Source organism: Elgaria multicarinata, chromosome 2, assembly GCF_023053635.1.
Source record: "Elgaria multicarinata webbii isolate HBS135686 ecotype San Diego chromosome 2, rElgMul1.1.pri, whole genome shotgun sequence".
Lineage (NCBI taxonomy): Eukaryota > Metazoa > Chordata > Lepidosauria > Squamata > Anguidae > Elgaria > Elgaria multicarinata.
Window position 1 is genome coordinate 163456692 of NC_086172.1, and position 27639 is coordinate 163484330.

A 27639-nucleotide genomic window follows, 5' to 3' on the forward strand; every position below is an offset into this window, starting at 1 on the left:
CCTGGATGCACCTCATGTGTCATGTTCAGGAATACATTTGAAAAGTGCTTGAATTATACCCCCAGCTTGGAATAACTTGACCAGGTACATACAGCATAAAATACGATGAGAAGAAACAAAGCCAGGATGCATAACAGAGTTTCTTCTTCTGGATCACTGTGACTCACACAGATGGGTTATGCAACTGCGCAGAACAGTTGTCCGTAACTGAGTGGGTAAGCGGGACTCTATAGCTGAGCACGATTTTAGGCAGGAGTCCCACTCACCCACTCTGGACACACACCAGGGTCTGATTCCTACCTCCTGCTCTGTTCTTTTTTGTCCGCTTCAGCAAGTGGCAGCATTTGGAATATTCTCCATATCTTACATGTTTTTATCTACCACAAATAACAGTTGTTCCTTTCTGGGACTGCTGGGCAGAGTTTTTTTCTTCTCTTGTTCTCTCTTGTCGTTGAGTTCTTTTTCCTCGTTTTTAAAGGCCTTCATAGAATCATAGAATAGCAGAGTTGGAAGGGGCCTACAAGGCCATAGAGTCCAACCCCCTGCTCAATGCAGGAATTGAGCATTGCAGGAATTGAGCAGGAATTCTTCAAATAGTGCACCAGCTTTGGCAGGAAAATAGTCCAATAACTAGCATATTACATCACCCTTGCTAACGTAATCAGTCCTGGTACCTATGGTCTCACAGCCATCACATCTTGGGTCGCCTGTGTCTGTTTTGGAAAGATTACACCTCCCTTAGGATCACCATTCCTCCAATGCACAATATCTAGTGCATGGATATAATAATCTCCACCACGGTCTTATCAGCCATATCCCAGGATTGTTCCCCAATGGTATGTCCTCGTAGTCACTACTGTCACCAAAACTTTACCAGCATCATCACCATCCTCTGGAAGTTTTCTCTGCCATCAGCTCGGCGTGTACACTCTCCTCCAGGTCCAACCTTATTTGATTTTCCACCAAAATAAAGTTTTATTTATTTATTTATTGCATTTCTATACCACCCAATAGCCGAAGCTCTCTGGGCAGTTTTGCAACCAGATTGCTCCTTCCTCCCAAAGGTAGTGTCACAATTTAATTGATCTGAAGACATTGCGTTGCCTGCATTTCTTCCTCACCCTACCTCCCTGTTAGAGGTTCAGTTTCACTCCATGGTCGTTTGAAGAGCTCTTTTCATTTTTCTTACAACACATGGCCTTGTTCTGGACCTCCCCTGATTTTTTTTTGTTATTCAGGCACAGGGAAAGGAGAAGCAACATGTTTGCAGCCGCTTGACCAGAGCCACAGCACAGCATCATCTGCTGCTTTTTTCCAGGGTCCCAATTCCCCAACTGTGCAGCATCCAGGGCCCCTCTGGATTCATGCTTCAGCCAGGCAATCCTTTCCACAGTTTTGGTGTGACATTAGCATCCTTCCACTGAGTTTTTCTTGCTTATAAGCCACCCATATGTGTGAGTCACAGAGAACACAAAAAAGAAAAGATGCTTATCAATAATTGTGGTTCTTCAAATGGTCATCTGTGATCTGTCACAACCCATCCTCTTCCCTGCTTTGATGTCTCACTCTTAATTTATTTCTCCACTGCGGCAGACCAGGAACTGAGCAGGAGGTGGGAGCCATGTCCCAGAGTGGGTATAGAGGGAATGGGTGGAACTCCCGCCTAAAGCTCTGCTCAGCTATAGAATATTCTGGACAAACGTTCGAAACAAATCAAAACCTTTTATAAAATTAATGGCTAAAATCGATACATCATTCAATAAAAGGCTGCACATAGCTCTCACCTCAGCCTGCTCCTCCAAAGGCCTCCTGAAAAAGCTTAAGGAAAGAATCGCACGAAGGCTGTGTGCCCCCACCAAAAGGGCCTTGGTCTCCATAGCTTTTGGCGTAAATAAAGATGTGTTCAGCACTCAGAACAGGGCTTCTCAGATAACTTCTACACATGGAGAGGTTCATGCAGGGGAACGGGATCTTGCCAGTTCCCTGGATCATGCCAATTTGTCCCATGTGGTGCCCCTCGTAATTTGTAAATACTAAAATGGAAATATTTCTGTATTTAACCTTACGAAAAAAGCATGAAGTGCGTGCAACGCTGTTTTATAAATCGGTATGGATGTTCATACATGTATTTTGTTTTTGTTTTGCAGATGGAAACTTCTTGGCAATAGGTTCTCATGACAATTGTATTTATATATACAGTGTTAATGATAATGGGAGGAAATACAGTAGAATTGGCAAATGCTCAGTAAGTGATCACTTTATGACCTTTAAAAATGGGTGTGTGTTGCTTAGGGGTACAACCTTACTTCCATATAAGGTTGTTTAACATTCTCCTTTGATGAATTTATTTAATATCCCTGGCAGCAAGAGTTTAAAATAATTTATAAAATAACTTTCTAAAAATAAAAATATTTCATAAACACACTGCACATTCTCCCAATACTAAATGTTTGTGCAAAGAGAAAGGTGTTAAATTATTTCCAGAAATTCGTCAGGATATTGCTTTGTCTCTGTTTTTAGTTGCTCACAGCTTAGATTGTTTTACTTCTATTGTTCAAAAATATTTCTAGTATGTGTTTGAGGTTTCTATCTTAACAACTCACTGTGGCTTTAAGAACAAAGTTCTTTTAAAGAAAAAGCGTTCAGAACATCTCCTTTTTTTTCATAGTTAAGGTTACGTCCTTCAGGATAAAAAGGAACAACCGGTTGTTCAAATAGTGAATCAGCTCGCATTTGGAGTACTCTGTCCAATTCTGGACACTATATCTTAAAAAGGACATTGACAAACGAGCTTGTCGACAGAAGAATGACCATTTTTCCTAGGACTTGGTTTCTAGACCCTTCAACAAGGGTCTAGAAACCAAGTCCTAGGAGAAATGGTTGAAAGAGCTGAGCATGTTTAGTCTGGAGAAGAGATGATTAAGATATGGCAGCAGTCTTCAAATAACTGAAAGGCTGTCAGGCAGAAGATGGAGCAGAATTGTTCTTGGTCACTCCAGAGGACAGGACTAGAACCAATGGTTGGACATTGCAGGGAAGCAAATTTTGGTTAAATGTTAGAAGAAAACATCCCAACAGTGAGGGCTGTTTAGCAACTGCCTCCCAGTGGTGGGTTCTCCTTCTCTTGGTGGCATTTATGCAGCGGCCGGATGGCCATCTGTCAGGGATGCTGCGGCTGCATCCTCTATTGCATTGAGCAGGAGGTTGGATTAGATCATCTTCAAGGTCCCTTCCTGGTTTCATTTACATTCCAGTAACTAAAGTCACTAGCAACTGGCAAATTGAACCTTTAACCCTAGGCAGACTTCAAATTGAAGATATGAAGTTATACAGTGAAGATGGCTACAAAATAGTCATACAGAACAGGCAAATAGTCTTTAAATCAACGGAGCTGCCAGTTCCTCTGATGATTCCGCTATGGAAGGAGAAGCTCTTAGAATTGTAAAGGCAGATTTACTATTGATGTCGATTCCTTTTTCATTTGTTTGATTTGTAGCCCGAGACAGCTTTGAAATGCTGCACTGTTTGTAGTATGTGTGCACTGAACTTAGGTCGCCATACACCACTATTTTCTACCACACCAAAAGAGCACATGGAACTTGGGACTACAGCCTGTGGTTCCAATGTGGTGTTCTTGGTTGCTAACCAAACACAGGTCGCCCACTGCTTTTAATGTAAACAAGGCTTCAGTGTACCTTTCAATGTAGCTTTTTATATGTACTAGTGTAATTCTATTGGGGGATGTTACGTTGTTGGAATTAATATAATGCATCTCTTCATAGGGTCATTCCAGCTTCATTACTCACTTGGACTGGTCTGCTAATTCTCAGTACCTTGTGTCTAATTCAGGGGACTATGAAATCCTATACTGTGAGTAACAAATAGTATTCTGTCCCTGGTACAGAGTTCATTCTTGGCTACCAGTGGATTCCTAATATGAATAGCAAACCATTACAGAGCAGAGACATATTTAGTCTCTGAACTGCCTAATCTTATACATGTCAACTCAGAAGTAAGTCCCTTTGAGTTCAAGGGGACTTACTCTTGGATAACTATGTTTAGGATTGCAGCCTAAGTTTTATTAATTCTTGTTCGACTTCATAATTGATGCTGTTTTTCTTTCATTCTCTCTCTCTTTCTAGGGGTTCCTTCAGCTTGTAAACAAGTAGTAAGCGTTGAAACCACTAGAGATATAGAATGGGTTACTTACACCTGTACTTTAGGATTCCATGTTTTTGGTAAGTATGTAATGTTCCACACAAACTTCCCTTGCCTCTGCAATTTGCTAACACTCTGCAAATCAGCCAGGTTTGAATTTTCATCCATTTTACTGCCATATTGTCCTTGCACACAGGATGTGCTTTGTAATAGAGCATCATTCCTTCAGAGATGTCATGTGACCAGTGCAAAAGTAATTGCAGAGATCCTTTAATTGCAGTTAAGAGATGGATGGAGGCTGCAGGATTTTGTACTTCTTCTCTAACCCCTCTCTTCTGAATTACCTTGCTCTTCCCTCATTGGTATTAATGATGATTAAGTTGTACACACCAGTTTAACCCCAGTTAATGCTAACAAGTATCCTCAATCAGCTTGAAAACTTTGTACCTTATACTTATGTTTTCCTACTTCAACCATTCTATTTATTCTTCCTCTTGAGTCTATATCCAGGAATGGCGAGTACTTCTAATTTAGTATGAACTGGCCAAGTTGAATTGATACATATTACAATATAGAGAACAATTACAAAGAGAGAAAATTGCCATTAATTATCAGTAAAATATGGAGAAAATAATGTTTAAAAGGACGTGTCAACCTTATGTTGATTCAAGCCAAAACTTCCCCCTCAAGAATCCATTTGAAGTTTAGCTGTATGAAAAACTAAAGGTTCTCTAACAAAAATCTCACAAAATCAAAGCCATCAGTATGCTTTGAGAATAATAAATATGACCCCTTGTTTTTTATTTTTAAAAACCAGGTTATGCTGTTGTAGTCTGCTCTCATTGTCTTTGCTCCTGGAGTAGGATTAACCATCCAGGGAGCCCTCATCTTGAATTTGTAAAAAAGAATCTACTTCAATTGTGATCTGTACATCTGCCACCAGAAGAGGGCCATGCAAGTTCGGAAGCTTACAACATTGCAATCAATTTACTGTACCAACTTTTCTTCCGTCACAACCTTTTGGCCTCTCACACATTACAAATCTAGTAAAACTCTTGGCTTTCCTCAATAAATTATGCATCAAAGCATATGTTGTAATCCCCTTTTTTAAAAATTACTGAGTTCCAGATACTAGAACATGCCTAAATATGGAATGTGGATTTGTTAAATGCCACGCATTTAAGGAGGATACAAATCCATGGCAGATAGTTGATGAGTTGTCTGTTGTTTTGCTTAGAGGGTGGGACATTTGAAAGAGCTTCACAAAGAAATGATCACTCAATGTTTCAGGTGTGTGGCCGGAAGGTTCAGATGGCACAGATATCAATGCTGTCTGCCGTTCATATGAGAGAAAATTGTTATCGACTGGTGACGACTTTGGCAAAGTACATCTCTTCTCTTATCCATGTTCACAGTTCAGGGTAAGGCACCAGACTACATTTTCAGGATTAAAAGGGTGTGTTTTGTAAATAGCCATCAGTTTTAAAATTAATTGGGTTTTTTTTCTGGGCATTTATGGGTATTAACAAATTTTCTGGGGTTCAAAAACATTGCAAAGGTATTATGATGAAAACATCCATACTAGTTGATATGAAAATTATAAATAGGTTTCTCCTATATGTTTTCTTCCCCAACACCATTGAGACAGTATTTTTAGTTACTCTTTTTTAAAGATAAAACCACTATTATTAGATTTACTTTTATTGATTTCATTGTTGTTTTAAATTTAATTCAATGACGTTGATGATAATGTATTCATAATAATACTAGATTATGTAACAAATGCATACACTAGCATTTTTAAATTGTATGAAATATTACTTTAACAATACATTGCAGTGGAGTGTTTACACAGTCATATTAATAGAGTGAACATATTACTATATGTCCAACATATTACAGTACTTCTAGTTCATTCTGTTAACTGCTACCCTACTCAAGGGCCCAATTAATATTAGCAGGGCACATATACATTTTTGTTAAAAAGAAAAACAACACATTCAGTTTGATTAAATAAAAAATCATAATCACATTTTACCAGTACTAAAATAAAAAGGTAATTTACCCCAAAGTCTACAGAGACTTGTAAATTAGGGTTAATTTAAACATTACACCCCTTTGTGGAGATTGCTCAGTTTCTTTTCCCCATGATGTCCTACCTCCATGAAGAAAGTATAGCCTTTAAAAGACTCTTCCCCATGCATCAGTCCAACTACATCTTTGTGCCGGTGGCTACCAAAGAGGAGCATTGAGGTGCAGTATGTGTTTGGGCTGACAAACCAGGTAAGAGGCTTTTTAATGGCATGGTCATTGCATGGAGTTCTGCCACAGGGCATAGGCCCATGTCTGAAAGAACTGAATTAATATATATTTAATTTCTCCAAGAGAAAAAATGTGATAGTTGGTCTTAAAGGGGGGAAAGTTTTCATCTATTCCTATTATTTTCTAGATACACTGCAAACTTAATAACTAACGTGGCGTAGCGCTGACGAATATAATGGCTGTGATTCGGAAACTTGAGGGTGCTTATGTTGGGTAATCACTGGACTTTTAACGTGCTGGAAGTTACAGACTGAACCAGTGAATAGCAGAGTAGCAAACGGCTCTTAGTCAGGACGCAGCAAAGACCAATAAGGCAAGGATCCCTTGTAAGTTTTAAAAGTAAATCCTTTACTGACAGATATATAATTTAGTTATGGCAATACAAGTTACAAGTTACAAATACTCACACATGGTCATAGTAATACAGCACACAGCAAGCTGGGGTAAGATGAAGGATGAGGAAGAGTAATAAAAATGGATACAAACACAGTTACTTTTATAGGCAGTCCTGTACAAAATGATGCAACCACTAATTGAACAATCTCAGAAAATGACTCCATACAATAATTCAATAAGTGTCCACCTGCAAAGTTGACCTTTAAGTAATTATGTTCTGCTGACTCCTCACTTCTTCCAGGATTTGCAGGACATTGCAGAAATAAAGGAAAAGATAAAAACCGTAGTCCATTCCAGGACTCAACAGCTTACTTCCAGGTTCAAGTTCAAAGTTTATTGTACTAGCCAAAGGCCATGACAAATACATTAAAAGAAAATATTTATACATATATACAGTAATATAAATATTTTGAACAGTAGAAAATTATACAGATAACTTAGAATTTGCCGTAACTAAAACTCAGCTTTCACTCAGCAGTCTGAATCTCCATAGCAGTTTATGGCAATTTTGTCTAGTTTGCTGCCAGAGCAAACAAAGCCACTTTATGTGTCACATAACTATTGGTATCACTCAGAAGAAAAAGAACCGTTTCTGCAAGGGCATTCCTATAGCCATGTGTTAACAAGGGTTTCAGAAATCTCTCTCTTGGGCCCCTATAGGGTGATTACTTTCAGAAGTGGCTTGTGAGGTGATGCACAGGGTTAGGGAATCTACTGTTCACAGGGAGGGAAAAAAGGGGAGGAAATGGCCAGCTGTGCCTTGTACATGTGTAAATGGGTCTGCTGATTCACAACCTTTATGGAGAGTGGACCAGCGTGGCACATTAGATAAGAACGTGGTGTCTGAACATCAACGACAAAGATCAAAATCCCTGCTCCACTCTGACATTTGCCAAATGGCCTGGGGGAAGTCATCTCACAGGTTGCTGTGGTGATGATAAAGTATGAAAATAATTGTAAATTGCTCTGGGGCTAGTCCATTCTGGTCTCCATGTGCAGTACCACTGCTTACTGGGAAGGGGATACATGGCAAGAGATCTCCACACTCAGAACAGGACACAAGGAAGCCGGAGAAAAGAATGGGGCGTCCCATATATACACTGGAAAGTAAAATACCATAATGTGATGGTAACCGCCCAGAGATGAATAAATGAAGTGATATACTATAGTGCACTCCACTTACATTGTATGTGCCTACTGCCAGCAGCTGCTTACACTGGACAAATCGACGAACACCTTGATGGAAACGGCAATGCACAGACTGCCGCCAAATCTCATCCACCAGTTACACCATACAAAACAAATCTTCCCCACCGTGTCTTCATTGGGAAGTACAGTTATCAAACACTGGAGGAATAACTTACTTTCTACAGTACCGTGGCTTGATTGATTGAAGCAACATGACATTATTTCTTTGTAGTCTGGCACATAGTTATTGGTTACCGTTACCGGCAGCATTTGTTATGGTAACAGTTCCCATTACCAACGTTTACTCTTCTGTTATTGATGATGCTCTTTTTACCGATGTCTTTCAGGCTCCAAGTCACGTGTACGGTGGACACAGTAGTCATGTAACCAATGTAGATTTTCTATATGAAGATACTCATCTCATCTCAACAGGTGGAAAAGATACCAGTATTATGCAGTGGCGAGTCATTTAGAGGAAACCTTGTATGTGTAACCAAGAGCTGGCCATGCACCGAAGTTTTGTATAAACTGTATATTTAAGATTTAACAGTATGGTTGCCATCTAGCCTAGTCACTGTGATTTTTAAGTTTTAAAATCCTTACAAACCTCAGGAAAGCTAAGTCTTTGGCTGGCTACCATACTTATTTCAGTAATTCATTAAGCATCACTTTAAAAACAACAACAAAATATTTTCTCTCTGTGTGTGTCTCTTTGTTGTACAACATATGAAGCAGTACAAATTTAAAATGAAGTCATGGCTTGTTTATGCAATAAAAATGAATGGGATTTTTTCAATTAAATAGTCACAAAAACGTATCCTAATACTACATATATGTACTTCACCGTTTCGTTATTCACCCTTTGTACTGTCTAGCTACATAGTTAGAATAGCTATGGTTGCAAATGTGATGGTACTCCCACTTCTGATGAACAGTGAAGAATGAATATGGAACGCTTACACCAAGCTGGTCCCGAGCGAACAAGCCATTAAGCACTGCTGTTCTGTGATATTCATTTCAATGGGGCTTCCATAAGTTTGCTATGTGAAATGACATAGACATTTCACTCAGAAGTACTTGCTGAGTTGCTCCCACATTTTAAATAAGAAAATGTGAATGTTAGAATATTGATTAACTTGCATTTTTATTTTATTTTTCGGCACAGCAAACAAAGTGAGGATACAGTCCAGTAAATGTTAGTTACGACTCAATTTCCATAGGAAAACTTGACACTGGATTTAATTTCAATTAAAATAAGTCTTACTGATTTCAGTGATACTGACATTTGCTAGAGTATGCCCAGAGTTTTATTCTTTCTGAAATTCAGCAGGTTCTACCCCAGTTTTAACTTGAATATCTCAGCAAGGGTTACAGCTTCAGGTAATCTAGTCCAAAGTGAAGTCTTCTTTTTTTACATGTATATGAACAATTTCTTATTTAAAAATAATGAACCAACTTGACCATGTCTCAGTTCAGTTGATAGAGTAAATCAATCTGTATATTGATCAGCATGAATATTACTACCTTATACATGTGTACAATTTTTTAGCAATTCATAAGAAGTAGTAAGGCATTCTAAGCTTTACCTCTCTATTGCTTATGGATATTGTATATTTGTATTTTAAGGCCAAGTAGACCACATATAAAAATAACTTTTTAAGTGTACCATAAACCTGCAGAGGCGGTGGGGAAGGAAACACACATAAATCATTAAGAGGGTCAGCTGGACTGCACAAGCAATCCAAATGGTTCCTTGGGGCTGCAATGTTTTTAAGGGATATCAGTGAAGCAGTGTGCAATTTAGGAAATACACACCAAAGGATCCTTCGCAATTTCATAGAGAATGCCTGATTATATGATGCAGCCGCTTGGGACAGCAAAATGATGTGTGTGGGGTGGGTGGGTTGCCCTTTGCGTTGACTAAAAACTTCCGCTGTCTCATCCCCCCACTGTGTGTTTTGCATGAACCAATATTTATAGTATGAAATAAGATTGTGTTTTGTAATGGAGTAAGATCGGAAATGGCATAAAATAGTTCAGAAGGCCTTATCAGTTTTGATTGTGACACAGATTGAAAATTATTGTTTACATTAGGGAATGTATCTCAAGATTTTAAATGAGCAGGGTTATAAACATGCTCTGAAAAGATAAATAGGTAAGGGTTTTTCTTCTTATAAAACAAGAGGGCAAACACAAATTAATTGAACTCTGAAGCACGGGTTGTTTAGAGTTATTTCAATGAAGAATTAATAAATTTTGAAGCTTTTTTATTACATCTCCAACCTGCTACACTAAAAGTGCAGGACACCAATAAACATCATGTATCAAGGAGATTTGTTCTGATTTGTCTATGTTATACAGTTAACAAGAGTTCAACATGAATTAAATTCTGTGGTGAAGTTTGAATATGCTGCTGCACGAAGGTATAACATCACAAAGCCACTTCAGTTCTTGAGGGGTGCACATAAACTTTCCTTTTTTATATTTGCAGTTACAAACGATAGTATTACAATAAAAACAACAGATTGATAAAATCAATCACAGCATTAATCTAACATTCCAATACAGCATGATAAAAATGTAATACCAAAAGTACATAGGCTAAAACTATAAGAGCTAAAGAAAAGCAAAGAAAAAACACCCTAAAACAATAGATGTTAAATTGCTAAATAAATAAATACTAAACGTGCAAAATTCTGTATGTTTAGACAGAAAGAAGTCCTACAATCCCCAAGCTGGGGAATGCTGGGAGTTATAGGACTTCTTTCTGTCTAAATATGAATAAGGTTGTGCCCTAAAATATTTCAAATGCTTGAGAGAACAGAAAGGTCTCATTAGCCTGATGCTGCAAAGATAAAATTGTGGGCACCAGGTGAACTTCCCAAAGGAGAGCTCCCCCACCCCAATTCTTCTCTCTTGTTGCCACCCTCCAAACATCACATTGAAGGGGCACTCAAAGAAGGGCTTTCGTAGACATGTACATAAGTAGAACAGTAATTAATGTATATATTGCTAAAGAGAAGAACAGCAGCAGCAGAATCGTGATATTTAGAGCTCCATCAGATGAGCATTTTATTCTATGCTTTTTATTGGGCACTCACAGATTTTTGTGGGTCTGTCTCATGATGTTGTCTGCTTCTTGAGGGCCTCCCGCCCCTTCTAGCCTTCTTTACGCAACAAAAAACACTCCCGTAAGTCCGACTTACTTTTAAAAATGGAAGTTGCCGCTAGCTCCTGCTGTGTGCAGGAGAAGCCGCATGATCAAAACAGGCCCAGTGCATGTTGTTTACTTCCTCTTTCAAAGGAGGAAGTAATGAGGGACAAACGCGCAGGCAGAGAAGCAACGGTAAGCAAACACCGTGTGATGACGCTCATAGTCACAGTGAAACATTCCAAAGCTTTGGAACAATATCAAAATCACTTGAATGACCTTGCAGACTGGAAGATTGCCACTGGGTAGGTGGCCCGTAAAACAGTTTCCTGCATGTGTTCAACTGTCTCCAAGGATATGCCCTGAATCTTGTGACGTTTTGACAAGGATTTTATCTATATAGATTATGCAGTCAGATCAACTTCTTAAAAGCGACTATTGACTTTTTTTAAAAAAAGCTGTAGCGTTTGTTTCTTTAATATTATGGTTTCAATCCAAATGTAGTTCCTAAGAAGAAGAATGAAGGAGTCAGCACTAAAGGGCATCTGCCAAGGCCCATATAGCAGCAGGGGCCCCACTCCCTGAATTCCAGAACCCTTTGGGCCTGCTCTTCCTCCTTGCTCTTGCTGTCTCTTCTCCTGCCCAATCAAAGCATGTAAAAACAGCTTCCACTTGTCTTGCCCTTGACTTCTGAGTGCTGGCAGTGAGAGGGGAAACGAATGGGTAGTGATGACAGTGGCAAGGAACCGGTGACAGGGGTCACTTGGGGTATCTTGCCCAAGGGCCCAATAGTACCTGCAGCCAGCACAGGGAACGCTGATCCTGTCTTTGTGATCAAAATATGCTTCAAACACATAACCTTTTGTGCAACACTCTTGCCGGTACTCATTTCAGGGTCAGCAATATGATTGCAATATCCCATCCACACATAATAGATGGGAGCATAGCCTTGCTGAAGTGGTATATAATCACCATTGCTATTCCTCATCGCTCATTTAAATAAAAACAAACCTTGTCAAATGTGTACTCCAGTTTGGGAATGGCTGGGGGTTGGAGTGGGGGAGATCGTAGGTCTCACAGCAACATTAAACAGACCATGGTGGGATATTGTTATGAGGTAGGGGAAAGTAGTCATGTTGGGATTTGTCACTTTAAAGATAGGTGTGTTCTTGTGCCAGAGTTAGCAGGGGCATAGCCTCAAATAATAATGAGTACACTCAAATTCTTATGCAAGGTGGGGCTTAGTTTCTTTCTGAGTGCTTCATACATTGTATTGCATGCAATTTCAACACTTTGCTGACCAAATATTAGCACACACTGGCTGGCTACCCAAAAAGTTTGTCTAGGAGTGAAAAACCACCCAACAAGTTCATTTGGTTTATTAACTCCATGTACAACTATGAAGAATGAAAACTCTTATTAGGGAGGAACATAGGAAGCTGCCTTATACCAAGTCAGACCAATGGCCCATCTAACTCGGTATTGTCTACTAAGGGCTCATCTACACCAAGCAGGATATTCCAGTATGAAAGTGGTATGAAGGCGATATATAAAAGGCAGGAGCCACAACATTGACAACTGTTGGGGCCTCTTGACACATAACATAAACCACTTTCATACTGCTTTCGTAGTGCTATACCCTGCTTTGTGTAGATGTGTCATGGGCCCCAACAGTTGTCAGTGCACTTTAGTACTACTACAAAGCAATAGTGTAGATCCTGCAGTGCACTTCAATACCACTATAAAGCAGTAGTGTGGCTCCTGCCTTTTATATACCATATCCTGCTTGGTGTAGATGTGTCATAAGTGGCATCAGCTGTCCAGGGTTTCAAGTTAAATGAAGCCAGATTCCAGTTGGACATCAGGAAAAACTTCCTGACTGTTAGAGCAGTGCGACAATGGAATCAGTTACCTAGGGAGGTTGTGGGCTCTCCCACACTAGAGGCCTTCAAGAGGCAGCTGGACAAGCATCTGTTGGGGATGCTATGGGGTGGATTCCTGCATTGAGCAGGGGCTTGGACTCGATGGCCTTGTAGGCCCCTTCCAACTCTGTTATTCTATGATTCTATGATTCTAAATGGGACTTACGCAGCCCTACCTGGAGATCCTGGGGATTGAACTGGAGATATTTTGCAAAGCATATGGTCTGCCACAAAGCAATGGCTCTTCCCCAAAGGTGGTTGTCATCTCTTTTCCTGGTTGGATGGGTTTTCTTGGAATTGAACCCAGGACTTCTCACACCCAAATATAAAACCATTAAACTGATTATTGTGCAGACTTGTTTTTAGCTTTCCATCAATACTATGAAAGCTCGGGATGGTGGATTACAACTTCATATGGTGGTCCTAGATGGGCAGCTTCCACCACTACTAATCAGAAGGCATTGCATAGCTATTCCACCTTTCAATTGATTTTTGTTGTAAGAAAAAAGCAGCTGTGGGAAAGCAGTTTACAGACAAAAGACAAGTATATGACACAGACGATACCTTAAAATAGCCACGTCCTAAACTGTTTATGCCCCAATTTTTTGGACCTGTGGGTACATTTGGAAATTTGAGAAAGTGCTGTGGGCACCACCACAAAATGTGTAATTAGGGATCACCGCTTTGGTGTCTACCTGACGCTACCTTAGGCTGTGTCTTATTCAGCAAAAACATTGGTTTCATGCCTGTTGGATACCGCAACATCTCCAATAGGGATTGTCTAATTCAGCTAAATGCTGGCGATGCCATACAGCTAATGCTTCTTTTAAGCATATGTTTTGGCAATGTGCAGTAGCTGGTTATTTTGGGGAGAAGGTTGTTACACAGATAAATTTTGTACTGGAAGAGTCTTAAACATTCATGGATGAACACACACTTTTAAATCATTTACCTGCTTCGTGGAAATTAACCAATGGTCAGCATACGTGGATTCTCCTTGCCCTTTTGACAGCCAAAAGACATCACACCCTTGTTGGAGACCCCTTTGTGGGCACCATTGGGGTTGCTTGCAGGTGCCACATTGGGAAGCCCTGGTTTAAGACTTTGAAGGATAAAACCAGCACCTTGAATTGAGCCCTGAACGCTCAATTTAGGGGTGGCTTGATCCATGACCACCCCTAAACTGCAAACCTTGGGGCTGTCTTCATGGTGCTGAGTTGGTGCCGCTCTGTCAGCAAACCCTTCAGTTTCGCAGGTGCGGGGTGGCAGCAAGTTATACAGATGAAGAGAGGTAACATGGGCTTTCTGGCGGCCATTAGGCTCACCTGGCAACGCCCCCTGGAGCGGTGCCCAAATGAGGACAGACAGGGAAGAGCTGCACTGATCTCGTGCAGGCAGAAAAAGTTGGGGTAAGTCACCGACTTTTCTGCTTCGTATCTTTGGCTCTTTGCCCCAGGATGGCTCCAAATTGGTGGTTGTGTCATATAACTGACACTGCGCAAATGCGAAGCAATCCCAGGGAAAAGACAACATATAGACAGCCCCTTGATCATTTAGGGGCAGTGCAAGCCTCTCCAGAACAGTTGGACACCAAGCAAACAAACCACACACTAACAGCAAACCAACCAACCACTAACAGTGCTTCCATCTTATCAGGACTATCCCAGACTTAAAGGTCTTACAGGGCCCCCACCTTAAAAGGCCATGTGTATTATTTCCATTGTGAAGCACACAATATTTATCTTCTCCTCCCGCCCCCCCCCCGCCCCCAAATCCCCCACTGCTATTCCATGCTTTACAACTACTTCTGCATTTCTGGTGTGTTAGAGCAAAACCAACCAACCAACAAAACTGTTTTTCAACCCTAGTTTTAAAAAAGGAAATACTCTGAGCATGTACAGTTTCACATTTTAAACTCCCTTAGCACCATCATGACTGCAGGAAATATTATTATTATTATTAACTGATGTACTTTTACTTGGGAATAAGCACAATTTTTATGTTATGTTTTTGCAGGAAGCATTTTATATTTATTTTTATATTTTAAAAATAAATATAAAATGAGAATCAGTAACTATTTGCATATTGGGCTGGTTTCCTCCTGACTATGCCCAAAAAACCAAATGGGTAAAACAAATGATGTTAGCCTTTGTTCTACCCCTTTGCCTTTGCCGTTTTTTAGCATCTCTTTGGGGGGTTTCCTTTTTGGGGGTTTTGCCTACTGACCACAAAATGTTTTCAAAAATAAGAAGGAAGGATGCTGAGGTGAACTAGCATCAGCTTTCGTGGGCCCTGGTAGGCCATGTGAGCCTAAGTACTGATGCTAGTTAGGCCTCTTTGCCACAGCACATCACCTGCCGCTTTCTGGATGGACATTGGCCACTGGGCTGCACTTCAGCTGTACCACTGAAGAGGCCACAGTGGCAAGTACTTTCCATGAGTAGGATTCCAAGTTCAGTTTTCAGTTTAGAACATCTCAGGTAGCAGGAGCTGGCGAAAAACCCTCTGCCCAAGACCTTGGAGGGCTACTGCTCATGGCCACCAAGTCCTTCCTTTCCTCCATCAGCACCAAGAGATGTCATTGAAAGTTGCAAATGTTCAACACACTGATGAATGAAAGATCCCGTCGCTCTTCCTCCCTCTCTCAGGCCCACCCCAAAATGCCCCCCTCCTACAATTCCATGTATAAAATCTTTTCTTCAAGACTGAACATCTTTCTTCAACACCAGTCTTGAAGAAAAGATTTTGGGACAGCATCCTCTGAAGGGTGTGCATCCTCTGCCACACCTGAAGGCAACAGGCTAGCTTAGGGGATGTAGGGAAAGCCACATGGCACACAATTCTCTCCTCCAACACCTTGCTGCTACCTCCCAGTATTTGCTGTCTGGGGCAACTGCCTCACTTTGCCTAATGGTAGGGCTGGCCCTGCCATCTCCAAATTTCCTTTCTCAAATCTGTTTTCTACTTTAAAAAGTGCATTTGCATGTAAGGTGTAATGGATAAAGAGTAACTTGTGAGTGTCCCAAGACAATCAATATGGGGTGGCTAATGAGCCCCGGAATTAGTTTGTTTGCATAAACACATTGGTCTATAATTCTCGGGCTAATAATGTTGGGATGATAAGTCTAAAATAAGTAAACCTCTAAAGTGTATTGATCTCAGCAAACCTGTTCTTGGGCAACCAAGAGTTCTAGCAAAGACTGAGTGTTTAACAGCACAATCCTATATATGCCTACTCAGCAGAATGAAGTCACACTGAGTTCAATGGGGCTTACTCCCAGGGAAATGGGTATAGGATTGCAGCCTAAAACTCTGGGGTTTTAGAAATGACAGATTTCCTGGCAAACAGCATTTGCATATTCATAACACCTAAACATAGCAGATGTCTTTTTCTGGATCAGGACCCTAGCATGGAGGGGGTGGGCTTTTAAGATCTTGATCAGGCTCCCTGTGCCTACTCTAAAGTAAAGATGAACAAAAGGTGAAGGTGCTAGACACAGATTTAAAGTAATATCTATGATGGCCCAAAGTACACACTGAGACACGTGTGTTGCTATCATGGCACAAGCTTTGGTGGCACAAGTTTACAATATTTTCCTCTATACGTACGTGTGTGTGTGTGCGTGTGTGTGTATATATTTGCCATCTGAGGATAGCACTACATGCATCTGATGAAAGAAGTGGTGGAAGCTTATGTCATAATAAATCCTTTAGTCTTGAAAGGGACATGATAGAGGTATACAAAATTATGCATGGTGAAGAGAAAGTGGATAGGGAGGCATGGGGTCATCCCATGAAGCTGGTTGGTGGGAGATTCGGGACAGATAAAAGGAAGGACTTCTTTACACAGAAGTCCTAGTTAAATTATGGAATTCATTTTCACAAGACATAGTGATGGCCACCAATTTAGATGGTTTTAAAAAGGAGATTGTACAAATTCATGGAGGAGAAGGTTAGCAATGGCTATATGCTAGCTCCAGTGTCGGGGCAGTATGCCTATGTGGTTTCACACCAGTTGCTGGGAAACATGGGCAGGAGGGTGCTGTTGCACTCACACCGTTTGTGGGTTTCCGTGGGCAGCTGGTTGGCTGCTGTGTGAACAGTGTGTTGGACTAGATGGACCCTTGGTCTGATCTCTCATGATTCTTCTTATGTTCTTATGAAGGTGACAGAAGAATGTTGGTGTATCATCTGAAGCCCACTTCACTGGATGCATGAAGTGAGGTATCCACCCACCCACCCCACATGGGTTTAGAGAAGAATATGCGCTGAGTAATATGTGCCATGAACTCTTGCACCGATCACCCCACCCCAACTAATCTGTCAAGTCTTTAGGGCACAAGGCTCCTCATCTGTTTTAACAGAAGGGTGGCCGGGTGGCCATATGCTCTCTTTTACAGAGATCAGTCCTCTATTTGAAGGTGCCCTTTATTTGAAGGGCCGTCCATTCCATGTCTGGTATAAAGATCAAGAACCATCAGAAGGAAGAGCTAAAGGGCCTTGAAGTTGCCCATCAGCAGAATCTGGACAGCAGACTGAGGCAGGCTCACAGGGCCTCTGGTCCTTCCCACTATGGTCAGATGTACTGTATTTCGATTTAAGTGGTAATTATTTCTCAATTGGCATCTCTACCTGTGCATGCAAATTTTATGCAAATTGGGATCCTTTTTTTTTGACGACGCATTTCTTCTTTTTCGGCAATGCATAAGCGGCCACCCTAGTTTCACCACTTTCTTTTGGGTTTGGGGTTTTCTTTTCCTGGTTCCTTTCAGGTTTTGATTTGGAAACCCAACAACCGCTAGACGCAAACCAAGACGCTGAGGTAAAAAGAGGCCCGCGCCCGCACGCGCGCCTCGGTTGCACGGAGACGCGCCCGCGCGCGCTTCGCCGCGTTTGTGTGTTGCGGGAACGTTCGGGCTGGGTGTGTGTGTGTATATGCGCGCGCGCGCGTGCGCGGGTGTCTTCTCCTCTTTCTGCGCGTGCCTGGCCGGGCTTGCCAGGTCCGCGGTGCCTGCGAGAGCCTTAGGAGCGGCGGCAGGCGGGCGGACAGACGGAGGGACAGAGAGCCTGGCGGAAGTGCCTGTCAGCAGCAGCAGCGGGCAGCAGCCCAGCCCCGCGGGCTTTGTGCGCTTCCTCCGTCTCCTCCTCCTCCTCGCTGTCTCGCTCCCGGTCCGTCCCACGCCCACCCTCGCCTCGCCACATCCCGGGGAAGGCGGCGGGGGCGATGGCCGGGCCCGTGGTCCGGCTGCCAGGCGCCGAGGAACGGCTCCCCAGTTAGCGCCCTTGGCCGGCGGGTAAGAAGATGCCGTCGCCTGCGAGCCGGAGCCCAGCGAGGCAGCGGGACTGAGCGGCAGATGCAGCAGCGGCGACGCCGGACTTTCTCCTCCTCCTCCTCCTCCTGCTCCTCCTCCGGGGCGCTCCTCCATTGAGCATCTGACAGCCACAGTAGCCGCCGCCGCTTTTGCAGCAGACGCGCCGCCGCCGAATCTCAGGCCCGGGGAAACTTCCCGCTGCGCAGTGGGGGGGAAACGCGGGCCAGAGGCGGCTGCGCAGAGCTCGACTGCGGGGAAAATGAGGTGAGTCAGCCGAGCGGCGGCGGCGGCGGCTGCCCCGACCTTCTTTCTCCTGCTCCTCCTCCTGCTCGCTCCTCCTCGCGCGCGCAAGTCGAGCGGGCGGCGCGGCGCCTCCTTTCCTGCTGCCGAGGGAGGAGGAAGGGGGCTGCGGGCGGGCGCGGGAGGAGCGCGCTCTACCTGGCCGCCGGGCAGGTGCACGCAGCGCCGCCTGCCCGCCAGAGGAGAATCGCCGCGCTGGCGCACTGTGCGGTGCGCGGTGCTGTGTGTCCAGCTAGGATCGGGGTGCGTTTGCCTGCCCTTCTCTTTGGGCCTAGCCTGAGGCGTCCTTTCCACAGGAGCTCGGGGCTTCGTTTCAGCCCAGCGCTGGCTTTCGATGCGCTTTGGCCCAGAACAGGAGTCGAGTTGCCAACTCTCTTCTTTGCAAATGGCCGTGGCTCCTGTGCTCTTTGGGTGCTATCCAACGTTAGCCCTAGGTTAGACCCATTGAAAAGGATGAGACTTAGTTAGTCCCATCTAAATGAAGCCCCATTCATTTCAATGGCTCTACTCTATGTAAGCCTAACGTTGCATGCTACCCTCTAACAGCAGCGGGATCTGCAGTCATGAGCAACAGCAACAACAAGGAGCCCTTGTGGAATAAGTTTCTTGTGGACTAGAGCCTGCTTTATGCGAGATGATGTCTCTGGTCCACAGAAGCCTCAATCAATCTGTTAGGTGCCAAGAGGTGAACTTTTTGTTTGTTTGTTTTGGTTTGTTGCTGTGACAGGCTAGGATAGTTATCCCTCTAGAATGTGTCAGATGTGAGTTAGTAGGTGGTCGGGCTGATCTCTGTGCTGTGAAAAGCTTCACACTTGCTGATTTCTGCCGACCAAGCTTCTGTTCAAAGCATTAAGAGTCAGCATGACATTTTTTTTCTTTCTTCCGTTCAGTTGGCAACCCTAAAATGGAGCTGATGTAGTCACCACGAGGGAGTCTCTGAGCACATGCAGAGGCCTCCTTCATGCAGTGCCTGGCTTTCCTGCTCTGTGTCTCTGGAGGAAAGCCCTGATTCTCTTGGTGATGAACATTGCTTGAGGAGGAAGGAAGCATCTCACGCCCCTTCAGATGAGAGCTTTGGCTGTGTGAGGACACCAGCCTTCCCCAAACTGATACCCTCCAAATGTGTTGGGGTGCAACTACAGCTGGCTGGGGATTATGGGAGTTGTAGTCCAACATATCTGGAGGTCCTCAGGTTGGGGAAGGTTTGGAAAAGCATCTTCTCCATGAAGTGCAAGTAGTAAGAACCTGATATGAAGTGTAAGCAGTAAGGACTTGTCATTTAAGGGGATTTTTCTAGGACAAAAGTGTTAGACTTGCAGGTGGGCTTCAACCTCGCTGCCTCTCTTAGAAATGTAAGCACTGCTGCTGTTGTGGTGCGGATTCCACCCTGCTTCACTGAAAAAAGGACAATGACGTGTTAGTGTGTCTCCCAGTCCTTCAATCAGGATGGGTGGATACAATACAATGTTAGTGGGTGGTGTGTTTTGGACATGATTGGCTGTCATTCTTTAAACACGTGTGACGGACTGTGTGTGTGTGTGTGTGTGTGTTTATTTCTTCTACAACCCGGCAAGCAGTAGTATTTTTTACTTGTTTCTGACCCTAGTCCATATCTCTGCAAGGTGAAAGACTTGTGCACTGACAGTCAGATGTAACAAAATGCCTCCATTTCTGTGCCAGAAAAAGTAATATGTGAAACGGCCTTTGTTGCTACTATTCCTATGCCATACATGGACACATATATCTTTGTGTTGAGTGTTGCTCAAAACGTTGAACTTGTGTGCATAGGTCTGTGTTTTCAACTAACTCTCCCAATTCATGTGCGGGAAGGGGGATGTGCATGTGACAAGTGATGATTGTGGAGAAACACATACAGAGTATGTGCATGGCAACAGAGAGAGAGAGAGAGAGAGAGGAAATGCTTAACTCTCTTCTGTTGCTATGAATGTGGGTGTGTGCATTTCCTCCATCACTATTGCCATGCATTAACTGTGTGTGTATGTTCCAAGGCTCCTTCTTTTATCTCTGTTTTTATGCATAATGTGTGCTCTCAGTTTTCCTATGTTCATGTGCATCACTTTGTTTGCATGCGTTGTTCCTGGCAGGGGAAAGGACTCTGAATCTCTCTCTCTCTCTCTCTCTCATATAACAAAGTGTCAGTTCAAACATTGCATAGTTGATCTCTATCCCCACCTCATCATTTCCCCCATCTCCCATTTCTGTGTTCTAGAGGGCCAGCACCAGTGGGTTGCCACTGTTGGCACCTGCCAAGGCTCGTGGTCCAGCATGGGAGACCATGCTGACTCCTCCGTCTCCCTCCCCTCCGAGTGTCTTTTCCTTGCTCCTCCTTGCTTCCTCTGCCTGTTCACCTGGGCCAGATCTACACCAAGCAGGCTATAACACTTTGAAAGGGGTTTGGGAATGGTACATGGGCCCCAACAGTTGTCAGTGCACTTCAATACCATTATAAAGCAGTGGTGTAGATCCTGCCCTGCCTTCTCCAAGAACGTAAGCAGTGACAAGAGCAAAGAGAAGATGCAGCGTCCTCTACTGTCCTTGTGCTTTCGCTCTGAGCTATTGAGTTCAGAGGAACAGGGCAAGTGGAAGGGTAATGGTGACATGGAGGAGGAGATGGGCCCACTGAAGCTGTTTTGGGAGGTCTTCTGCCCTGAAAAAGCAGCTGAGAAATACTTTAAATAAATAAAAATATCTTGATCCAGCTCACCCAAAGCCTGGAAGAAAAGAACGTAAGTGGAGATGTTCTGGGTCAGCATTTACCTAGTCCAGCATTCTGTTCCAACAACCAGAAGCTGGCCATGAGCACACTAGCATCCTACTGCTCTTGTTCCTTCTGATCCTGGAGGAAATATTTTGAATGGGGAGCGGTATATAAATATTGTAAATAACTAAATATTTTATTTATTTATCATGATAAGGATAGCCTTTTCCTCCATGGGCCCAGCTTTGGAGTTCCATTTTCTAAGTCTAAATGTAGGTGTTGCTGGATATATAGGTATCTCACTCTTCCAACTTTCCCCTTACAGTCTGTGCCACTGGTACACCGAAATCTTGTGTGTGTGTTTCCCCAGAGAATGGAGATGAAAAGGCGCAGGAGTTCCCTAGTACTCCGCCCCCCTTTTTTTGTTCGTTCTGGGGATAAGGGGAAGGTAACATTATTCACTGAACCTTTCTCCCTTTGCAGTAGTGTGGCTGTCTTGACAGAGTTGGAGATATTTCAGCTTGTATGGCGGGGGCACGTTGCTGTTTATTTATTTATATATTGCCTATGATTTATGAAAGCAGGTGACTTTGGAAGGGATTCAGGGTCAGAGTTCTGGCTGCGGCTTTTGTTTTAGCGATGCAAACTGTGCAGTTGGCATACTTGTTCTTGTGAGTGCCATTTCATTATTTATATGACAGCCCCTTGGGACAAGTTCAGGGAAGAGAAAAGAAGAGCGTCTCCTGCCTTGAGCTTTGCTTGCTGGGAAAGGATGCTGGGAGTTCTAGTCCAACACATCTGGAGGCCACCAAATTGGGGAAGCCTGCATTATCCCAATTCTCAGGACAGCAATAACAGAATCACTCTCGCTTGCAGTGGCTGGGGCATGCCTTGGCCGTAGAATTCTGAAATGTGAGAGCATTTTGCTGCTTCTTGCTTAAGGAGGAATTGGACATCCAGGAAACTGGACGCTGAAGTATAACTATGTCTCCCAGTCCTTCACCATGATGGATTGATGGATGGATAGATACAATGCTTGTGGGTGGTGGTGTTTGGTGTGATTGGCTGTCATTACTTAAACCCATATGTCAGATTATATCAAGGGTTATAAAAGGCTGTAGAGAACATTTGGAAATAGTGCACCAGCAGTGGAGCACTCAGCAAGGCAGTAAGTCTGTGTGCACCAGTTGCTGGGGATCATGGGTGGGAGGGTGCTGTTGCACCATGTCCTGCTTGTTCATCCCTGGCCGATGGCTGGTTGGCCACTGTGTGAACAGAGTGCTGGACGAGATGGACCCTTGGTCTGATCCAGCAGGGCTCTTCTTATGTTCTTAAGTTTATGTGCAAAATTAGAGAAGGCAGTAGTAGATATGAATGGTTGGTTGCTATCTTAAGTTTATGTGTGCACCTTGTCTCCTGTTAATACTGACTGTGCATGTACTAATTAGAGTACTTCTCAAAGCTCTCATTTTACCCATGCCTTTTAGGATTACAGTCACTAGAATATTATATAGAAATGTTTAGTAAGCTGTTTCAGAGAGAGAGAAAGTGAGAGAGAGGAAAATATTTGGTACTCTCAGAAGCATCCACAGAAAGTGCCCAATGTTCTCTTTTGTTTTGCCACAAACAGCTGAACTCTTGAGGTTTAGAGCAAATGTGAGTCCCTCCCACCTTCTTTTTATAGATGATGAAGCCTGCTGCGCTCCACCCTGCAATGCATTATGTAGGCAGAGGGTTCCCAAATCTTGGCAGGCTTTGATTGCCAGCTGTTATTTGTGGTTGCCACCAACCCTTCTCCTCCTCTAAGTCCTCTGACGTACACAGAGGAGAAGGCAATGTCTCCCCGTTAACTCTATACTGTGTTCAGAATGATGCACACTGTGAAAATGGAGATCAGACTTCCCTCTTCTGCTAGGCGAGAGGCAGGGTCTCATCACTCACTTTGGTTCCGTTCACACAACACTTTTCTCTACTCAGTTGGAAAACCCCACTCAGCAGTAGAGTTTGTAGGGGGTTCTCACCACACATGTTCCAACTCCACCGTCGTGTGGATGTGGCCACCTGTGGAGTGGAGTAAAAGTCAACGCAGTATTTGATTGACAGTTCCTCCACCCTCTCTCCTCCCCCAGTTCTCCCAATGGTATTTCAGCCATTGCGGCAAAAAACCAATCCCAGCGGCTCTCCTAGAGTGGCACTCCCTCCTTTTGCTGCTCTTGCCAGGGAACTCTATGGCCACTGGGAAACTCCACTCCACTCAACAGGAAACTCCATGGAGCCCTCCAGACAACATGGAACACAACGGTGGTGCAAGAACTCTCCTCCGCACAGCATGGAGATTCAGAGTGGAGTGTTTTTTTAAAAAACACAACAACCCTCCACCATGGGATGGAATTTTCCTTCCAGACAACTTTTCTTAACGGTGGTGTAACAACTCCACAGTGGAGTTGTTACACCACCCTTGAGAAAAGCATTGTATGAATTGAGCTTTTGTGTCATCCTTTGGAGGCATATTGAGGTCCTTTGGCCGCACACTGTGGAGATCTGATTTGCAGCCTCAGCAGAGATGTGGTGAGGTTTCTTCTTTGAATTCGTATTTCATCTTGGAGATTCCAAGTGTCCTGGAACTGCAGCATGAAGGCAGAGAAGAGACACTGACAATTGCTGGAGTGAGTTGGGTCATTCATCATGACAACTGAATTTGTGGACTCTTGCTAGGATCCAGTCAGGCCCCTGCCTTCTATTCTTGAGCAGGGCTGTCGCCTGATTAGAGAAGTACCATATGTAGATTTATCAATTGACTAATCTACAACTCATACATATGCATATTAATGAAACAATAATTCTGAAGGAGAAGGTAGATGGTGCCTGCTATGACACAGGGATGGATCTTAGAAAGGGCATTCCCCCTCCAGTGAGACACTGGAGGAGGAATGCCTCTTCTAAGCAGAGTGGAGGAGGAATTCTTTAGAAGAGGCATTCCCTCCAGTGTGACAGTAGAGGAGGAATGTCTTTCCTAAGCGGGGTGAAGGAGGAATGCCTTAGAAGACCCAGTGTGTGGCTATAGAGAAGGCAAATTCCATGTTGGGCATTATTAGAAAAGGGATTGAGAATAAAACTGCTAGTATCATATTGCCTTTATACAAATCTATGGTGCGACCACACTTAGAATACTGTGTACACTTCTGGTCACCACAATTAAAAAAGATGATATAGAGCTGAAAAGAGTGCAGAAAAGGGCAACTAAAATGATCAAGGGGCTGGAGCATCTCCCCTATGAGGGAAGGTTGCAAGAGCTGGAATTGTTTAGCCTGGAAAAATGTAGGCTAAGGGCAGACCTGATAGAGGTGTACAAAATTATGCATGGTGTGGAGAATGTGGGTAGGGAGACATTTTTCTCCCTCTCTCAAAAAACTAGAACCCAGGGTCATCCCATGAAGCTGATTGGCGAAAGATTCAGGACAGATAAAAAGAAGGAGTTCTTCACACGCAGTTAAACAGTGGAATTTGCTACCACAAGATGTAGTGATGGCCACCAATTTGGATTGCTTTAAAAGGGGTTTGGATAAATTCCTGGAGGAGAAGGCTATCAATGGCTACTAACTCTGATGGCTATGTGCTACCTCCAGTATCCGAGGCTGTAAGCCTATATGCACCAGTTGCTGGGGAACATGGGTGGGAAGGTGCTGTTATACCGTGTCCTGCTTTGTTGGTCCTTAGCTGCCAGCTGGTTGGCCACTGTGTGAGCAGAGACCTGGACTAGATGGATCCTTGGTCTGATCCAGCATGGTACTTCTTCTGCTCAATGTGACAGTGGCGGAGGAATGCCTCTCTTAAAGTGTTGCCAGCTTTTTCTTTTTCTTAGTATAGATTTATGTTTTAAAAAATCTAATTAACTTAAAGCACATCTTTGATCAGTTCATCCAAACAAGATCAATCAACAAAATGTTGTAGTCTTATTCTATAGTTCTACTGTCCTCCATACTGATATAATCACCTGAAGATTTAGAGTCATAGCTCAGTTACTCCAGTAGCTCTCAAGTTCTTTCAACCCATCTATATACTTTTTATCCTCACCTAGGACCATAGTTTTGGAAGAAACCAGACTTAAACATAAAGTGTGCTTCAAGGGAAGAGCAGCTTGGGATAATTTCTTGAGTAGTCCTGCTACTGTAGACGGTTCTGAGAGGAGAAAGAGAGCTTTAATCATTTCTTTATTTAGAAGACTGTGGTGCAAATTAATATTAATAAGATGATTGGTTTGAGAATGCACAAAATAGAAACAGGCTGTGCTTGACAGCTCTTGTTCCAGTTGGGTTTTTAAGGTGAATGTAAAATGTACATTGTCCAGAGTGTTCATTTGCATTACAGCACAATCAAGTTTTTACATAGCTTTGATCCTTTCTACACCTACAGCCCTTTCGCAACGGAGGAAGGGTGATTGTGAGTTTTGCTGCTTCTGTGATCGGCATTCACAGGGCACACCCGAGCGAAGTTTCCTGCAATGACAGGAGTGCCGTTGCAGGAGCATAGAATCATAGAATCATAGAATAGCAGAGTTGGAAGGGTCCTACAAGGCCATCAAGTCCAACCCCCTGCTCAATGCAGGAATCCACCCTAAAGCATCCTTGACAGATGCTTGTCCAGCTGCCTCTTGAAGGCCTCTAGTGTGGGAGAGCCCACAACCTCCCTAGGTAACTGATTCCACCGTTGCACGTGTGCTCTGTTACAGTGGTTCTGCATGTGTATCGGTAGAAGTGGGCAGGGCTAGGGAGATGGCTATAGGGCACAGGATTTTTTTTAAAAAAATACTTGTGAGGGATGCGCACCAGCGCAGATACACTGCAAGCCATGGGGGGGATAGGAACTCCATCGAATATGTGCTCTTGTGCAGAGATACGTGGTTTTTTTTAAAAAACAATCTTGGTGGCAAAACATGCCGATACCCATGCACACGCCCGTCACAGCTAGTTGGCTATTCACTGACCCCCAGAACTCATGGCGAACAATAACGGCCTTGCAAAGGGGGCGGGGCGGGGCAGGCAGCGATATTCCGAGAAAACAGAGGTTGAGCTGAGATCACTGCGGGAGCAGGTGACCGTCATATGGCCCTTTAGTGACGACTGTGATACAGTCCTGGAATGGTGTAGACACCTCCTATGATAATATGTACAGCACAACTGAGGCAATTTAAGCCTCAAGTGTGGAAATGCCCTTCTGGTACAATCCTCTGTGGGCCAGTTTAGACCAGCCTCCCACAACCTTCTGCCCTCCAGAGGATTTGGACTTTAACTCCCGTGAATCCCAGCCATCATAGACAATGGTCAGGAATTCTGGGAGTTGTAGTCCAAGCCATCTAGAAGGCAAAAGGTTGGGGAAGCCTGGTTTAGACAACAGGCTAAGCCATGGTTAGGCCACTAACCCTTTTGCAGCATTGCAGCAAATGGTTCGTGAGCATGTTTAAACTGTGATTATGTTGCCACCATGGTTAGGAATGGTTCACATGACACATAAGTCATGGTTCACATGACCTGCAAAGCCATAATGTTTAGCTCAAAATATTTAACCACTGTGGCTTAGTGTGTTGTCTGAACAGGTTCATTGTTGTCAGCTATCCCTGTTGTACATTGAGTTAAATGGGACTTGCTCTCAGGTATGTGGGAAAAGGATTTCAACTTTAGTTTCCAGGTTGGAGTGATGGTAGTGGATGCAGAAGAGTAGAACTGGTGGCATGATTGCATAGGAGGGTAGAATGGAGATGTACACTGCATGGGGAAGACATGAATTCAGATAACAGGGGGAATTGTACAATTGAGATCTGTTTGATAGGGGTTCTACTGGAATTTTGTTTTCCACAACTATATTCACAAAGTTATTTAGATTGTTTACTTGGGTCTGGTTAAAGCTGAGTCAAAGCTGATTTGAGGGCAGGTGCCCAAGTTAAAAACATCTGGGATTCTTTGGCTCAGTTCAGACATCATGCTAAACCATGATTAACGAATGATGGATTTATGTGATGTCTGAAATAGACAAACCATTGTTTCAGACCAGCTGCCAGTGCCTGTGGTTTGAAGTAGGTATGTGCTAAGTGGAATGGTGTGATGTGAGATTTGACATACTAAAGCTGCAACCTTTGCTTTGCTTCCAGAGTTTGCTGCGCTATGGAGAATGGGA

General features: G+C 43.4%; 2 protein-coding genes across 6 annotated transcripts in view; both read left to right on the forward strand.

The window, feature by feature from the left end:
• Positions 1 to 10390, forward strand: part of EML1 (EMAP like 1) — a 154353-nt gene extending 143963 nt beyond the window's left edge. For all 5 annotated transcript variants that reach the window (XM_063118030.1, XM_063118028.1, XM_063118029.1 and 2 more), the window contains 5 exons: positions 2148 to 2245; positions 3783 to 3870; positions 4143 to 4238; positions 5449 to 5579; positions 8412 to 10390. In XM_063118030.1, the coding sequence (XP_062974100.1) occupies positions 2148 to 2245; positions 3783 to 3870; positions 4143 to 4238; positions 5449 to 5579; positions 8412 to 8537 (539 nt within the window). In that variant the 3' untranslated portion in view covers positions 8538 to 10390. The remainder of the gene's footprint in view (positions 1 to 2147; positions 2246 to 3782; positions 3871 to 4142; positions 4239 to 5448; positions 5580 to 8411) is intronic.
• An 8201-nt stretch (positions 10391 to 18591) lies between these two features.
• The window catches only part of EVL (Enah/Vasp-like), a 201391-nt gene continuing 192343 nt past the window's right edge, over positions 18592 to 27639 (forward strand). The window contains exon 1 of the mRNA XM_063118041.1: positions 18592 to 18713. Within this exon, the coding sequence (XP_062974111.1) occupies positions 18709 to 18713 (5 nt within the window). The 5' untranslated portion in view covers positions 18592 to 18708. The remainder of the gene's footprint in view (positions 18714 to 27639) is intronic.